General features: G+C 47.5%; 2 protein-coding genes across 9 annotated transcripts in view; both read right to left on the reverse strand.

Annotated features, from left to right (window-relative positions):
• ZSWIM1 (zinc finger SWIM-type containing 1) overlaps window positions 1–16,853 on the reverse strand; it is a 20,815-nt gene continuing 3,962 nt past the window's right edge. For 2 of the 4 annotated variants that reach the window (XM_082430260.1, XM_082430259.1), the window contains exon 2: window positions 1–2,103. In XM_082430260.1, the coding sequence (XP_082286386.1) occupies window positions 586–1,956 (1,371 nt within the window). In that variant the 5' untranslated portion in view covers window positions 1,957–2,103 and the 3' untranslated portion in view covers window positions 1–585. Of the gene's footprint in view, window positions 2,104–3,078; window positions 4,009–12,795; window positions 12,909–16,853 lie in introns of those variants that run through there. The other 2 variants (XM_082430258.1, XM_082430257.1) reach the window with 2 other exon arrangements.
• ZSWIM3 (zinc finger SWIM-type containing 3) overlaps window positions 4,157–16,853 on the reverse strand; it is a gene marked incomplete at its 5' end in the record, with an annotated part of 24,059 nt that continues 11,362 nt past the window's right edge. For 4 of the 5 annotated variants that reach the window (XM_082430164.1, XM_082430163.1, XM_082430165.1 and 1 more), the window contains one exon: window positions 4,157–6,587. In XM_082430164.1, the coding sequence (XP_082286290.1) occupies window positions 4,613–6,520 (1,908 nt within the window). In that variant the 3' untranslated portion in view covers window positions 4,157–4,612. Of the gene's footprint in view, window positions 6,588–12,795; window positions 12,930–16,853 lie in introns of those variants that run through there. The other variant, XM_082430162.1, reaches the window with a different exon arrangement.

Consider the following 16,853-nt stretch of genomic DNA (forward strand, 5'->3'; position numbering starts at 1 on the left):
TAAAACAGACAACATTCAACTTTAATGACCTCAGGATGGGGCAGGGTGAGGCGTGGTGAGGCTGGGAGCCTGGCTGAGCCGCTGCCTCTGGGGGCCTTTTCCTCTGTGGGTGAGGTGTCATCTCATGACTGGGGAAGCTGTTACCAAGTCCCGACCCTTGATCTCCACTCAGTGTCTTATCGCTTATCTTAGAGCAGGGGTTACCTGTTTTTATAAAGCCCTTGAGCTAAGAACGGTCTTTACCTTTTGAAAAGGTTGTTAAAAAGGAAAAACAAAAAAAAAACAACAGAAAAAACCCCACACAACAAAAACAAAGAACCAGGAATATACAACAGAGGCTGTACGTGGCCAGCAAGTCTAGAATATTTACTAGCGGGCCCTTTATGGGAAAGGTTTGCCGCCTCCTGTCTTAGGGAACTAGACACATTGTAGGTAGCAGGCTGCAGTGGAAGAGAAAACCTTGTCCTTCTTCGCTGGAAGGAGGGCCCGTGGAAGTACGACCGTGTGAATATGTGTGTGTGGGTGTGTGTAGGGGGGATGTGAGCAGATACTTTGCGGATGAGCACCTCTGGGCGTCGAGGGTACTCAGAGTTGGACCTGCTCATAAGGGCCGATCCAGCTGTCGGCCAGCTCGCGCAGGGTGCTGTACCGCCGTTCAAACTCCTCCTGACCGCAGTGCTGCAGGAGCTGACCCACCTCCTCTGTGAGGAGCGCCACGGCCAAGTGCTTATCCAGGGTCTCACTCCACTTGCTGCCCACGATGTCACCGAGGCTGGCAGCACAGCCTGCCGTCCACCCAGCTGGCAGCATGTCTGGCTGGAGCACCTGGCGGCGGGCACTGAGCATGGTGAGGATGTGGCGGCAGGGCAGACGGAAGGCCTGGTTAAAGTAGCAGCTGCAGCTGGCCGGGGTCTGGGGCTGCACCCTATGGGTGTCCTCCAGGATCTGTATGTTCACCTTTTCGGAACCAGAGCCGATGAGGTGCATGGATTTCTGGACCACGGCAAGCTCGCCCAGGCAGAGCTGGGCGGCCGGCCCCGTGCAGATGGCATTAAGGGAGTGTTGGATGCGGGCTTCTACCAACTGTTCCACTTTGGGGCTTTCGGAGCCGCCATCCGAAGGGGGATGATTGTTCGGGGGGCTCAGGCCCAGGCTGAAACTCGCCTTGTCTCCTGAGTTCTGCTGCAGGTATTGGAGCAGGGCGGTCATGCCTTTTTCCACAGATGGGGTGGTGCCGAAGAACTGGCTGAGGACGTGGGCGGTGACCTCCAGGCCCTGGAAGTAGTGGCTGCTCTCGGCTCGGCTTCTCCAGCGGTGGGCCAGCCAGATGCGGTCGTTGAGCAGCCAGTGTGAGTGGAGCTCCGGCAGCTGGGCCGGCGGGATGCAGGTGCTCAGGAGTGTATACAACTTCCTCAGGTTTCCAGCTGTGGCCGAGCACATCGTGCTCTGCAGGGAGGTCAGGAGGACCCTCTCCACAGGCTGTTCGAGGGACAGTTGATAGAACTTGCCCTGGAGGAACTTACAGATGTGGAAGGCTGAGAGCAGGACCTCAGCTGTGGGGAACTCCATAGCGAGGGTGGGCAGCAGGAGGAAGTGGGGATCCACCAGGATGGTACAGACTCTCTCCCATGCTGGGTTAAACTTCTTGAATACCTGGAACATCTGGGCCAAGCCTTCAGCATCCTCCTTGGCAGGAATGGCGAAGTAGACTGCCCGGGCAAGGTGACCCTCCAGCTGCACCCGAGGTCCATCCACCAGGAAGGTATATAACACCTTGCCCCTTGGGTTATAGGTCCGGTGGATAAATAAGATTTCAGGAAAATGGGCAAAGACCCCCTGCATAAAGCAGCTTTGATAGTTGAGGGCGTCTAACTGGGCAGTCTTGCTAAGCTGATAGAGCAGCAGAGGTGGGCTTGGGTCCTCAATCAGGAGCTCATTCAGCATTGTCAGGGCCATGGGGGAGATGGGAGATGTCTAGATGCCAAGGTCAAAATATCTGCTCTGCGAGGCTGCTGTATGGAAGGCTCTCACTCTCTCTCAAGCTCCAACTAAGTTGAGGCTTGAGGCTGACTGTAGTTCCCAGATCTTGCTCCAAAGATGGGCCTATGGAGAGGAACAGAGGTTTAAGGAGACAGTAGGGGCTTGGCTCTTCAATTATGCATCCAGACAACATTTTATTGCTGATACTATGTATCACCACTGTTCTGGGGGATATGCAACAAACATGTAAACAAACAAGGATATATCAGATAATGAAGTTTACAAAGACCACAAAACAGGGTAATAGTAAGCTGGAGGAGGGAAGGATACTTTAGCGAAAGTAACCAGTGAAGTCCTCTCTGGGGGGTGGTTGGAGGACGACTTGGAGCTGAGAGCTAATTGATAAGAAGCCAGCATGGAAGATTTGGTTCCATGAGATCTAAATGAGTGTGAAGGCCAGAGCTGCCTTTTTTTTTTTTTTTCCTTTCCTTAAAGAGCATTTTAAATATTTGTAGTGCACTTTATATTTACAAATTACTTCTTGGCCTCCATTCTTTCATTGGTCCTGGTATATACAAGAGAACTGCAATTGCCCCAAACTTGCTGGGTGATCTTGGGCAAGTCAGTGACCTCTCTGAGCCTCAATCCCTTCAACCATAAAACGAGGTTAACAGATGTTCATAGTCTCTTCTCCCTCTACGTAAATCCCTCTATTAACTGCAATACTATGTTCACATGTTTCCTCTATTTAGCCCCCAAACCGGGTTACTGTCTCCATTTTACAGATGAGAAACTGAGGCTCAAATAGGTTAAGTGACGTGCCCACCATTACTCTATAAGTAGCTGGAAGCTGAGTCTTTGGCTCGGGATTCTGGCTGCTTTCCACGGTACCTGAGGTTCACAAACCAGAGACAGAGAGAGGATGTGGCCTCTGACCTCACCTCTAACCCGGGTGGGAGGATGTGGATGTCTGACGTTCCCATTCGGAGTCTGGCCGGAGCCAGAAGAGAAGTCAACCTCCCACCCCTTTGGGAGCTGTGTCATGGTGACTGCGGTCATCAGCTGCCTCACACCTCCACCCCTTCAGAATTTACTCACCCATAGCTTGGCTCCGTCGCCATTTCTCCCTATTTGACCCTGCCTCTGACTCTGACTGACCTCTGAGCTCACCAACCGCGGCGCCAGCTTCGCCGTGACTCTGGCCAATGGCCTGAGGAATTCGCTTTCGGTCTTTGGCGCACCGACCAACCGTAGCCCGACGACTCGTGGGCGGGTGCCGTTACCAGAGTTACGAGGGGCCCGGCTGGCGGCAACCAGTGAGAGCCTGAAGACACTAGCATCCTGGCGAGTCTGAGCGCCGAGGCTGAAACTTTGGAGCCTCACGTGTGGGAAGAGCACAGGAAGGGTGTGTTACTATGGAAACTCCCTCCGAAGCCAAAAAAAGAAAAAATAAATAGCAGTGTTTCACGGATTTTTTTCTTTTCTGGTCAAATTACAAAACCCCAGGAGGGTAGGAAGGGGTGCCTATGTAATGGTACAGTGTCTTCTGCCTTATGGGGAGACTGAGGGCCAGGTCTCAAATTCTGTCTCTCCAACAGGGGTCAAGGGACCCAACTCCTGGAATTAAAGAGACCCAGACCTTGAGAGAGCTGAACTCCGGTGTTGCCCAGCCCAACCCCCTCCAGTATTTTGCAGGCGAGCTCCAGCACAGCGCTGGGACTGTTAAGGTCATCTTTTGACCTCGGTTCCCATGAAGATGGCTCTTGGAAAGCTGGGTGGCTACCAGGCTTTAGGTGATTAACACTGCAAACTACCAACAACAAAAGTCTGTGTTGGTGCTTAAAACTACATTGAATCTAGAGGGGAAATTGGAATTAGAACAGGCCAACACACTAATTTTTACAGATGAGGAAACTGGGGTCAAAGAAATTAGGGACTTGCCCACAGTCTCCCAGCAAGTTGACGGCAGTCAAGTCTCAGGCCCAGGTTTCTTCCCTCCCAATCTATCTGGCTTCTTCCTGCTAGAACATGAGGCAGCCTGAAATCAATGTTGAAGGCTTGGTTGCAGGAAGAGGGTGAAGTAAGGGGCGGATTGCTACTCATTGAATCTGAGGCGTCAGGCTCCATTTGGTTCCACAACCCCCATCACATTCCTTCCCTGTTCAGGCAGAACGCATTTCCCCTGCTTCTTTGATTTTATTTAAAAAACAAAAACAAAACAAAAACTTTAATATGAATAAAAATAGGTACAAATAACAAATTCTTTGTAAAGAGCAGCAACAGCCAAGGATCATCCTCCTTCCTTTTGTCCCTGAAACCAGGCTCTTTCATCAGGTCCGTTTTATCTCACCCTAACCTGGGGCAGGGTTTCATCTCTATATAGTGAATAAGATCTAAATTCAGGGGTTGAGGGAGAACAAGGGACGACCCTTCAGCATGGAGATAACTTTGGCCTTGAACAATGAATGAAGCTCCCGAGGAAAATCAAAGGTAGGGCAGAAAAGGGGTAGATTCAAAGGACTGTCACATAGTGGGGTCCTTCTTCTTCCTGTTGGAACAATTTTCCTCACCCTACCTAGGAAGACATTGGTTAAAACGCTGACCCCTAGCATGTCCTGCCCGCTTTGAGCTCTCAGACTTCCAGGGGACAGTGGCCTGTGGCCCATTGCGCCAGTGCAAGTGCTTCAGTCATGAATTGTGGCTCCAGGAGGAGCGAGTCCCTCCCTTCCTCCTGCTTTCCCCAGAGGAAAGGGAGGCGGCCCACATCCTTGAAGTCCCCCGGCCGCTGACTGGGCTCAGGAGGCTGGCAGGGGGCCGCCCAGATGTCCACAATCTTGCGCAAGGTGGAACAGCGCTCCTCCAGCTCTGGTCCCTCACTCTGCATCAGCAGGTTCGCAAGCTCCCTGCTTAGGTCCTGAATCATGTCGTTCCGCCCTTTCTCCCCTGGCTGGCCTGCGTTTGGCATCAGGACAGGGTCCCGGAGCTCCCCGCTGGGCCCGAGGAGGTGCTGGTACCTCTTCTGCCACCGGCGGCACACCATGGCTTCGCCCACGGGCCTCTGGCTGGTGTGCAGCAGGGCCAAAATGTGCCGGCACGGCAGGTGGTACCGCTGTTGAAAGGAGCAGCTGCAGCTGCAGCCGTCTTTGCTCGCCTGCTGGGAGTCCTCTAGCAGCTGCACGTCCACGGAGCAGCCAGCCACGTCCACCAGGTGCGTGGAGTTCTGCGCCACCGCCCACTCATTGTGGCATAGCTTGTAGGCCAGATCGGAGCCACTCTGGAGTAAGGAGTCTAGCATGCCGCCCTGGGAGGGCTGCCCCTGGGGCTGCTGCTGCGGCGCCTGCACCTGCTGTGGCTCTGGCTGTGCCTGTTGCACGGGCAGCCTGCTGAGGCTCCCTCCGCAGATTCCAGAAGCCTTCTTGGACTTTGGTGCCATGCTTGCTGCCCGGGCTCTCTTTAACCTGGGGGGAGCAGTGGGCAAGTTCTTCAAGCCTTTGGTGTTAAAGAAGTCTATGTAATCCACAAAGCGGAGGATGCAGTCCAGCAGGGACTGCTGTTCCCGGAAGAGCCTCGACACCTTGCTGGTGACGACGTCCAGGCTGTCCATGTAGGTGTTACAGGCATGCAGGCCCTTCCTGACGTGCATGTACCACAGCAGTTCACAGGAGAACCAGTGGGCCTGAAGGAAGCTGAAGAGCCGCTCATCGAGCAGGGCTTGGGACATCTGGCAGAGATTTTGCAGGCTGGCCTCGGAAGTGACAAACACGGCCTCCCGCAGGGCTTCCTTCATGAGCCTTTTAAAGGATGGATCTGCTGAACTACGATGCAACTTCTTCTCCAAGAGTCGGGTCGTGTGATAGATGGAGAGGAGGATGCGGGCAGTAGGGAAGATCTCCTGCAGGATGGCTCGATGAGGGAAGGACGGGTCCACAAAGACCACCTTGACCTTGGGCCAATCTGAGTTGAACTCTGTAAAGATACTAAGCATCTTGGCCACGGACGTGGCTGTCTCGGCCTTGAGCACCGCAAAGTGTACCACTCGCCCCTCTCGTTCTTTGCTCTCCACCAAGAAAGCGTAGAGGATGTGGCCCTGGGCATTCTCCACCCGGTGCAGCAAGAGATTCTCAGGGAAGCGGATGAAGAGGTCGCTCATCTTGCTGCTCTGGAAGCTGAGCCTGTCCAGGTCTTGGCTGCTGCCCACACTGAAGGAGGCCATGGAACCCACATCCACCTTAAGAAAGTTCTTCATCACTTTGGCTATCTTGGCCAGGTCAGAAGGAGTGATGCCCTCCTGCTCTGGCTTTGAGGGTGTTTGGACCTTATCTAAGCAAAATGATGGCTCAACCAGGGACTTCTCAGCTGTGCCAAAGTCTTTGTTGATCGTGGGCTGTGCAGGCTGGAGTTTCTTCTGAGATTTGCCAGTGGCGTCTCCTCTAGGACCCGCGGTTTTGGAGTCAACGTGTATATGCTGTGTGTTGAGTTCACTGATAAATAGTCTATCCAGTTTCTCATTGTACCGCAGGAGCAAGTATGCTGGGCACATAGCCGCCACTGCTGCTCTCTTCCTGTTTGACTGGGTCCGAATACAGACAAATTTCACCTGCACATATCTAGGGAAGGCAGAGGTAAAAATGAAAAAGGTGCTGACCACCCCCTTTCTCTTACAAGTCAACGCCCTGCAGGGACTTATAGCAGCTGATACATTACCGGGAGACCACAGTGCAATACAGGATGTAGGAAAGGTTTACGTTTTCTCTCCAGTCCCGAAGTATTCAGGTCTTTCTTCAAGACCCCATCCAACTAAAACACCCTTCATGTTCATCTACAGAAGTTCTAAGCCCCAATTCCTTTTATTTACTCTCATTTTCCCACCTGTAGTTGTCAACAATTCGATCTGAGGCAAAGATACAAGGGAAAATAGATAAGAGGCAGCAGCAGAGCTGGACTCACTGTTTAAAGTGGCCCCTTCATTCCTGCCTTTAGGGAGCCATTGCCTCCGCTGCCTTCTCCTCTGGGCAGCAAAAATAAAAGAGGCCTCAGGGGTTAGGGTGTATGTGGGATCTGGGTTCACCGTTGACTTAAAGAAAAATGTCCACATCCTAAGAGAGTGAGAACCCCTGGGCTAGATGATCTTTAGGATCCTGCTAGCTTTGCCATTCTAGGCTGCAAGTGCTGGTTCAAAGGAGAACGGTAATTAAATTGAATATCTGCTCTTTTCCCCTTCCTATCCTCATTCAACCCATGCTTCAAGGCCCAAATCAGGCCCCACCTTCTCCAGGAAACCTTTATGGAGGCCCTCAAGCCACAGTAATTGCTCCTTACTTCAGATTCATAGCATTTATTTAAAGGAAAAGGCTTAGCAGATTTTCTGGGTAGTGGTAGTGGTTAAACAGTGGATATGCTGGAAGCTGACTCTCTGGATTTGAATCCAGGCTCTACCACTCAGAAGCTGTTTGACCTTGGGCAAGTTACTTCACCTCTCTGTGTGCAGAGTAACTGCACAACTCATCATAAAATGAAACTAATTAGGGTTGTTACGAGAATTAAATAAGCCACAGACATAAGATTTAACCCAGAGCCTGGTTCAGCCTTTCATTTATTCTAAATAAAAGTCGTCTATTGTTACTACAGCTCCTAAGCCTTGTGACCTTTTCTTGGGCATTTATGCGTGTCTTTCCAGTTGGATGGGGTTGTTTTCAAGTGGCAAGAACAAGTCAGTCCTCAGTGTATTCCAAGCACCTAACACTACTGCTGTTCCTTCAGCAGATGCTTGTCAAAGATGTGCTGGATGAATGACTCAGGGACCACAGGTGGGTGGGACGGGTCACACCCCTGCCTCCTCAGAGAGTGTCCTAACCCAAAGATCGGGGAAGGGGGGGAAGAAATATCAGCCCCTGGCATGACATGACACAGCCTGGGCATCTCACCAACCCCCTTCCAAACACTCTGGCCCAGCTGGTCCTGTTTGCTCATCCTGTGGGGTAAGTTTAGAAAAATAGGATGTCACGCCTGAAATAACAGGGCGGAGGGGCCTGAGGCTGAAAATGCCTGCACTTGTGGTGTGCGCAGTACCAGGGCGGCAACGCCATCCCTAGCTCAGGGAGCAGCCCAGTAGTACGGCAAGGCCAGCGAGGGGTGACCACGGTGCAGCCTCTGCCTAACTCTTCCGCCTGTTTTCCACTGCCCCAACTGTCTTGTTTTATTGTACCCTAGAAAGACAAACTGTCTACTACTTCCCATGTTCACTACACTGTGTCTCACCTCTATGCCTTTGCTCGGGTTGTCTTTCTGTCTGGAATGCCCTACCCATCTGTCTTCATCTCAGAGCTAACTCATCCTTCAGGACTACGTGCAACTACCATCTTTCCTAGAACGCCTCTCCCAAGCCCTCAGATTGGGCCCTACCCTTCTGCTGGCTCAACATCTTAGCACAGATCTTAGCTCATCACTTTATATTGACTTTATGTGCTCATAGTATATGCTTGTTAACCTATCTTTTTTTCCAAAAAAAAGATACTGGTGAGTGCCAACCATAAAGCTCTTTCCACCTTTCCTGGTTCTATTAATGATTGCACCTCCCAGGGTGGAGACGTTGGCATTCTCTTTAATGCCTCCTTCTCCATGTCTATATCCAGTGTGGTAAGTCTTTTAAATTCTTTCTTCCCACTATTACATATATTAAGAATTATTATATGCCAGGCTACATGTAAGCCCCTTACATGCATCCTTTTACACTAAGAAAAGGGTTCTATCATGCACATTTTACAGATGGGGCAACAGGCTTAAAGAGGTTCTCAAGGATGAGAATCTGGGATTTAATGCTCCAGCTAAAACTGGACGACCTGGGATTTGAACTAAGCCTGCTTGGCTACAGTCTATGTAGTTAACCATTATGCTGCCTGTCTTCTTTCAAAATACTTCTCCCTCTCTGAATTCTCATTTTTACCCTCCTCAGCTTGACCCTCAACGCTTTGATTGTTCAGGTTCAATAACTTCCTTAAAGATCTCTAAACATACTGTCCTTGTTTGGTGCGTGACGTGCACCATGCACGTCAAACTTAAAGGGTACTAGGTTAAAGCCTCTGTTATTTTTTTCCTGCTTCCCTTAATCTTTTTTTTAATTTTAATTTTAAAATTTTTTGGCTGCGCCATGTGGCTTGCAGGATCTTAGTTCCCTGACTAGGGATTGAACCCGGGCCCTCAGCACTGAAAGTGCCAAGTCCTAACCACCGGACCGCCAGGGAATTCCCCTGCTTCCCTTAATCTCTGGTATTGAGTATAATTTACACACAGTGAAATACACAAATCTTTTGTAAGAATTCTTTGAGCACCGTAGTAATTTTAATCTGTATTTATTTCTATCTCCCAGGTGAAAGCATAGACTCTCTTCAAGACAGGGATGGGGTTTTACACTTTTCTGAATCTCCCTTAGTGCTTACATCCAAGTGTGCTCAGCCAGGATCTGGAGGAAGGGAGTCAGCCAGTCTTACTTCCTTTCAGTGTAGTCTGTACATGTTTATTTCCTCTACCTGGACTGTGCCCCCAGTGTACTCCCAGTGCCTGGCACTGCACCTGGCACAGACTAGGTGCTCTGAACACACATCCTGAATGAACATTAAATGAGTGATTGCATGACACAGAAAATTCTCCTTATCACATGAGTAGCACATTAGGAAGATCACTGGGAGAGTTCTGTCAGGTGACTTGGCTTCTATCCCAGCACTATTACTAACTATAACTTTGGACAAGTCCTTTGTTTAATTTCAAACATTTACTAAGTCCTACTATGTACCAAACACTACACTAGTTGCTCAGAAGGCTACAGAGACAAATTAGATAGTCCCTACTCTCAAAGTCGAGTGAGCAGAGAGATTATTACATAGATGGCCAGTAAAGCCAAAACTAAGTGAATGGTTAAATAGAGGTACAAGCAATATACCTATAATTGAATAAAGAGTGATTTACCCTGACTATAGGGATTGGAACAGATCTAAAGCTTTTGATTAATTTCACATAAGATTTGTGTCCTTGTTGCATGTAAATTGCACCTTGAGCAATGAACAGAATTTTTACAGGTGGAGTCAAGCCATTTTAGACAACATAACCTGAGTTAGGAACAAGATTCTGGAGCCAGAAGATCTGAGTTTAAATTCCAGCTTTACCACTTAGCTATGTGAACTTGGACAAGTCACTTCACTTCTTCTCAGCCTCCAATTCTTATCTATAAATATAGAAATAACAAGAGTACTGATCTGTGAATAATCAGTACCTGATCCAAGAATAATCAGTACCACTAAAAGTGAATTCATTTAAAAGGCTGTGGCAGACAGAGAAATATAACTACTGTATGATATCACTTACATGTGGAATCTAAAAAATACAACAAACTAGTGAATATAACAAAAAAGAAGTAGACTCACAGACATAGGGAACAGACCAGTGGTTAACAGTGGGGAGAGGGAAGCGGGGAGGGAAAATATAGGGGGTAGGGGATTAAGTGGTACAAACTATTATGTATAAATAAGCTACAAGGCTATATTGTACAACATGGGGGATATAGCCAATATTTTATAATAAGTATAAAAGGAGTAAAACCTTTGAAAATTGTAAATCACTATATTGTACACCTGTAACTTATATAATATTGTACATCAACTATTCTTCAATTAAAAAAAAAAAAAGGCTGTAGCAGGATCAGTTGGTGGCCAGCCCAACATCCCTTAGCCCCCTCCTTCCTTCCTTCCTAACTGAAGGCCAATTATATTCGGGTTGCCATTCCTCTCCCACATAGCTAAGTGCTTCGGGGCTACTCTAAGCTAATTAAGGTAATCTCATTAGGAATGGCCATGGATACTGCCCCAATTCTGCACAAAGAAACATGATAGGAAATCTGCAGGAAACCAAGGCAGGCTTTTTCTTCTGGATGTGACTCCTACATTTGTGCCATGTGGCGAGCCATCCTGAGGGCAAAGCTGAGACCTGAGGATGGCAGGGTGGAAAGAAGGGAAAAGCCTGGGCCGCTGAAACAATCACCTTCTCTGGGCTAAGAAATAAAGCATTTTGAGTCAGGGTTTTTGGTTAATTACAGACAAAAAAACTTCGCCAGAAACCACATTTCACAGGAAATTAGTGGGGAAAAAAGATTTGAGCAATCTTTAAAAAAATGAGACGAAAATTATGAAAATATTATATTTAATGAAATTTAAGTTATAATGGCAGCTATCTGCCAATTCTTAGAATAATCAAAGAACCACTTAAAGCATCAACTTTTTTTTTTCTTGGTATATCTCCCCCAAACACTCTGATACTTTATTTCTTGTCTTACTTTTGCAATATGTACGGGTCAATTTTACCAAAATATTCCTGGGCTTTATCACGTTTCCCAAGGGCCTAATTTAATTTTTTGCTATGCAAATCCTTTGCTTTTCACGTCTGTACATATCATTGTCCTGCTGATTTCCCTTCTCCATTTGTCAACTGGCATAAGGCTGCAGGTGATGTAAGGATTTCTCTATCATTACTTTCAGGGACTTCACCAAGTCCTACAGCTCTTGGAAGATGTGCAATTTCAGTTTGCAATCAGTTTTATTTGCATTGTATAATCCTTATGTTTACCACATCTATTCATTTGCCAGAAACTCACTACCATAGATGTTGATGGAACCGGTAGGATAAGCAGGAAGGAATGACTAAGTAGTGACTAATTTTAAAAGTGGCTAGTTTGTTAGCAAGATTTGTGCTTTCCTACAGAGCCTTGTGATTAGTGATACAGGGAAAAATGAAAACTCAGATAACAAGGACTTAGTTCAAAGGGTGTGATGAGGATTAAACAAAACAATGTCTGTAAAGTTCTCAGCAGAGTGTCTGGAACATGTTCCAAAAAAGTATTCAAAAAGGTAGCTATTAAACTGAACAGCAATGGAGAGAGACATTGGAATACTTCACGGTTTGAAGACTATCAATCCCCCAAAGACATAACAAAAAGAAAAACACAACAGCCATATGTAAAAATATGGGAAGGGAAACTGGGCATAAAATCACAGAATCTCCCAGTCGATTGGGACTTTGGGTCATTTAGTAGTACCTCCCACAATACATTTTTCTGACTCTTAAAAATACCGGGGCTTGAACTTCCCTGGTGGCGCAGTGGTCAAGAATCCGCCTGCCAGGGACTTCCCTGGTAGCGCAGTGGTTAAGAATCCGCCTGCCAATGCAGGGGACACGGGTTCAATCGCTGGTCCAGGAAGATCCCACATGCCGCGGAGCAACTAAGCCCGTGCGCTACAACTACTGAGGCTGCACTCTAGAGCCCGCGAGCCACAACTACTGAAGCCCATGCGCCTAGAGCCCGTGCTCCGCAACGAGAAGCCACCGCAATGAGAAGCCCATGCACCGCAAGGAAGAGTAGCCCCCGCTCACCGCAACTAGAGAAAGCACGCAGGCAGCAACAAAGACCCAACGCAGCCAAAAATAATAAATAAATAAAATAAAATAAAATTTATTAAAAAAAAAAAGAATCTGCCTGCCGATGCATGGGACATGGGTTCGAACCCTGCTCCGGGAAGATCCCACATGCTGCAGAGCAACTAAGCCCATGCGCCACAACTACTGAGCTCGTGAGCCACAACTACTGAAGCCCACATGCCTAGAGCCCATGCTCCGCAACAAGAGAAGCCAACGCAATGAGAAGCCCGTGCACCGCAATGAAGAGTAGCCCCCGCGTGCCACAACTAGAGAAAGCCTGCGCGCAGCAGTGAAGACCCAACGCAGCCAAATAAATAAATAAATTAATTAATTAATGAAATTTTTAAAAATTACCGGGGGTTCCCTGGTGGTCCAGTGGGTAAGACTGCACGCCCCATGCAGATGTCCTGGGTTCCATCCCTGGTCGGGGAACTAGATCCTGCATGCCGCAAATAAGAAGCCCGCATGCTGCAACGAAGATCCTGCATGCTGCAACTAAGACGCAGGGCAGCCTAAATAAATAAATATTTATTTATTTAAGGGAAAAAAAAACCTACTCCTTTCCATCATGTACTACAGTTATGACTTTGGCAAACATTTACTGAGCACTATGCTTCAGCAACTACATGTATTTTATTTAATCTTCACCACATCCTCTTCATTTTACAGAGGATGAAACTGTGTCACGGAGATTAAAAGTCTTGCCCAAGGTCAGGGTTAAAGCCTGTCTTTCTTTTTTTTGTTTTTATATATATATATAATAATTATTATTATTTTTTAAATTTTTGGCTGTGTTGGGTCTTTGTTGCTGTGCACGGGCTTTCTCTAGTTGTGGTGAGCGGGGGCTACTCTTCGTTGCGGTGCGTGTGCTTCTCATTGCGGTGGCTTCTCTTGTTGCGGAGCACGGGCTCTAGGCACACGGGCTTCAGTAGTTGTGGCTCACAGGCTCAGTAGTTGTGGCTCGCAGGCTCTAGAGCGCAGGCTCAGTAGTTGTAGCGCACGGGCTTAGTTGCTCCGTGGCATGTGGGATCTTCCTGGACCAGGGCTCGAACTCGTGTTCCCTGCATTGGCAGGCAGATTCTTAACCACTGTGCCACCAGGGAAGCCTGTCTTTCTGACTTCAGAGCTCTCACTTTTTAAACTGATATGCCAGCTTCTCCTGAACTTCAAGGAATCGCGAACCCCCTTTACATCTCCCATAGCCACTCCTGTAACTTCTGCATTAGTATTTTCAAATGGTTTATTTTATTTTTTTGGCCGCACTGCGTGGCATGTGGGATCTTAGTTCTCCGACCAGGGAAGTGTGGAGTCTTAACCACTGGACCTCCAGGGAAGTCCCCTCAAATGGTTTTCTTTAAATCAGCTCACTTTACTTAATAAGGATCTTTATGTTTAGATATGAACATAAATACTTAATATTAAAATCATCTCACCTGACCACCAATAGTTGCGGGAAACACTGTGTTCTGCTAAATTACCCCCTGAAGACTTTTCCCCCACCTGCCCTCCAGTCCCACAAGAGAAGCGCTCATTCCACACATCCGTACATCACTCAAAAAGCCCAAGTCAGTGTGCTCTGCACAGAGCCAGTATCCAACACGTGATCCAAGAAGACCCTTTACAACATCCCACCAAGCAGTCACCCCTCTGTGCTAAAGGCCTGAGCTGCGGCACATAATCATCCTCAAGGGTAGAGCCCAGACTTTACTCATCTTTTTACCCCAGCTCAACACCTGGGGGTAAACCTGTTTACCTCTTACTAGAAGTTTATTGAATGAATCAATACTGGAACGCTGTTACAACCCAGTGGTTAAGGAGGGGACTTAAGAGCTCTGGCAATAAACAGGCTCGGTCTGACCTTCAGTTCTAACACCGTGAAGCTTTCTTATAGTTTCTTGAAATCTTACCCCACTCCCTGCTTCTACTTGCCCACTCCTTTCTGCCCATTCTCATTTTTCTTGGCTGTAACTGTATGAAAAATTCGGACTTCCCTGGCTCCCACCAGGTGATTTTGGGCGGGAGGTTGCTTTTTTTGTTACAGGTTCTCTTATTACTTTCCTCTTCCAAGTCTTGATTACCTCAGGCCCTGCCCCTGGCCTTGCCTTTACTGTATCCAGCCTCCCTCCTCCCTTTTGCTCAAGAATGTGGAACTAGGGGCTTCCCTGGTGGCGCAGTGGTTGAGAGTCTGCCTGCCAATGCAGGGGACACGGGTTCGAGCCCTGGTCTGGGAGGATCCCACATGCCGCGGAGCAGCTGGGCCCGTGAGCCACAACTACGGAGCCTGCGCGTCTGGAGCCTGTGCTCCGGAACAAGAGAGGCCGCGATGGTGAGAGGTCCGCGCACCGCGATGAAGAGTGGCCCCCACTTGCCGCAACTAGAGAAAGCCCTCGCACAGAAACGAAGACCCAACACAGCCATAAATAAAAAATAAAAAAAAAAAAAAAGAATGTGGAACTAGGAGGTAACAGCCTTCAAAGAGTTACATAATGAAACTCTGAGCCTTAACATAAAGCAGAAAGGCAGAACTTTCAGTCCTCTTAACATTCAACTTCTCCTGGCTGTTTCCCCATCTGCACAATAATATTATTATAATGGCAATATTATTTATGGAATATTTTCTATGTACTAGGCCCTGCGGTACACATTTTACATGTATTAACTCATTTAATGGAAATAAAACCTACTTCTGACAAGGAGATTCAGAGGACCAAGTCAGATAACGAAGTGAACGTGCTTTGTAAACTATGGCTGTTTTCTCCTCATCAAGAGCCTACACTGGTATTGTCAGCCAACACCCCGACTCTACCCACCAGATTACAGGTCCCTGTCATTCCCCACCTGGCACCCTAGACTTTTCCTTCGGCACTCTTACTACTATTTTATTTTATTTATTTTTATTTTTTGGTTGCATTGCACAGCTTTCAGGATCTTAGTTCCCTGACCAGAAATTAAACCCGGGCCTTTGGCAGTGAAAGCGTGGAGTTCTAACCACTGGACCGCCAGGAATTCCCTTTTACTACTATTTTAAAGAAATCATTATTTCTGTGATTAGAGTTTAATATTTGTCTCCCTGACTGGAGGGGAAGTTCCATGAGGGCAGGGACTCAATTTACCTTTTCAACACTGTGTCTCAGACACTAGCATGGAGAAAGTTTTCAGTTAACGATTGGTAAAATCAATGAATTAAAGGGCTCATACAATGGAATAAGTGATGTGGAATAATCTCCAAAATACGCTGACAAGTGAGAAAAGCAAAGGTGCAGAATGATGTGTATAAATAGTATGCAGGGGCTTCCCTGGTGGCGCAGTGGTTAAGAATCCGCCTGCCAATGCAGGGGACACGGGTTCGTGCCCCGGTCCGGGAAGATCCCACATGCCGCGGAGCAGCTAGGCCCGTGAGCCACAACTACTGAGCCTGCGCGTCTGGAGCCTGTGCTCCGCAATGGGAGAGGCCGCGACAGTGAGAGGCCTGCACACCGCGATGAAGAGTGGCCCCCGCTCGCCGCAACTGGAGAAAGCCCTCGCACAGAAACGAAGACCCAACACAGCCAAAATAAATAAATAAATAAATTAATTAATTAAGAAAAAAGAAAAAAAAATAGTATGCAGCCACCTGTGTTAAAAAAAGAAAGGATGCATATGTACACACAAGATGTTTGTTCAGCTCATGCAGCTCAATATTAAAAAAGCAAACAACCCAATCAAAAAATGGGCAGAAGACTTAAATAGACATTTCTCCAAAGAAGACATACAGATAGCCAAGAAGCACATGAAAAGCTGCTCAACATCACTAATTATTAGAGAACTGCAAATCAAAACTACAATGAGGTATCACCTCACACCAGTTAGAATGGGCATCACCAGAAAATCTACAAACAACAAATGCTGGAGAGGGTGTGGAGAAAAGGGAATCCTCTTGCACTGTTGGTGGGACTGTAAACTGATACAGCCACTATGGAGAACAGTATGGAGGTTCCTTAAAAAACTAAAAATAGAATTACCATATGACCCAGCAATCCCACTACTGGGCATACTACCCTGAGAAAACCATAATCCAAAAAGACACAGGCACCCCAATGTTCATTGCAGCACTATTTACAATAGCAAGGTCATGGAAGCAACCTCAATGCCCATCGAAAGACAAATGGATAAAGAAGATGTGGTACATATATACAATGCAATATTACTCAGCCATAAAAAGGAACGAAATTGGATCATCTGTAGAGACGTGGAGGGATCTAGAGACTGTCATACAGAGTGAAGTAAGTCAGAAAAAGAAAAACAAATATCATATATTAATGCATATATGTGGAACCTAGAAAAATGGTACAGATGAACCGGTTTGCAGGGCAGAAATTGAGACACAGATGTAGAGAACAAACGTATGGGCACCAAGGGGGGAAAGTGGCAGG

This window comes from Balaenoptera physalus (assembly GCF_965194825.1).
Source record: "Balaenoptera physalus genome assembly, chromosome: 16".
Taxonomy (NCBI): Eukaryota; Metazoa; Chordata; class Mammalia; order Artiodactyla; family Balaenopteridae; genus Balaenoptera; species Balaenoptera physalus.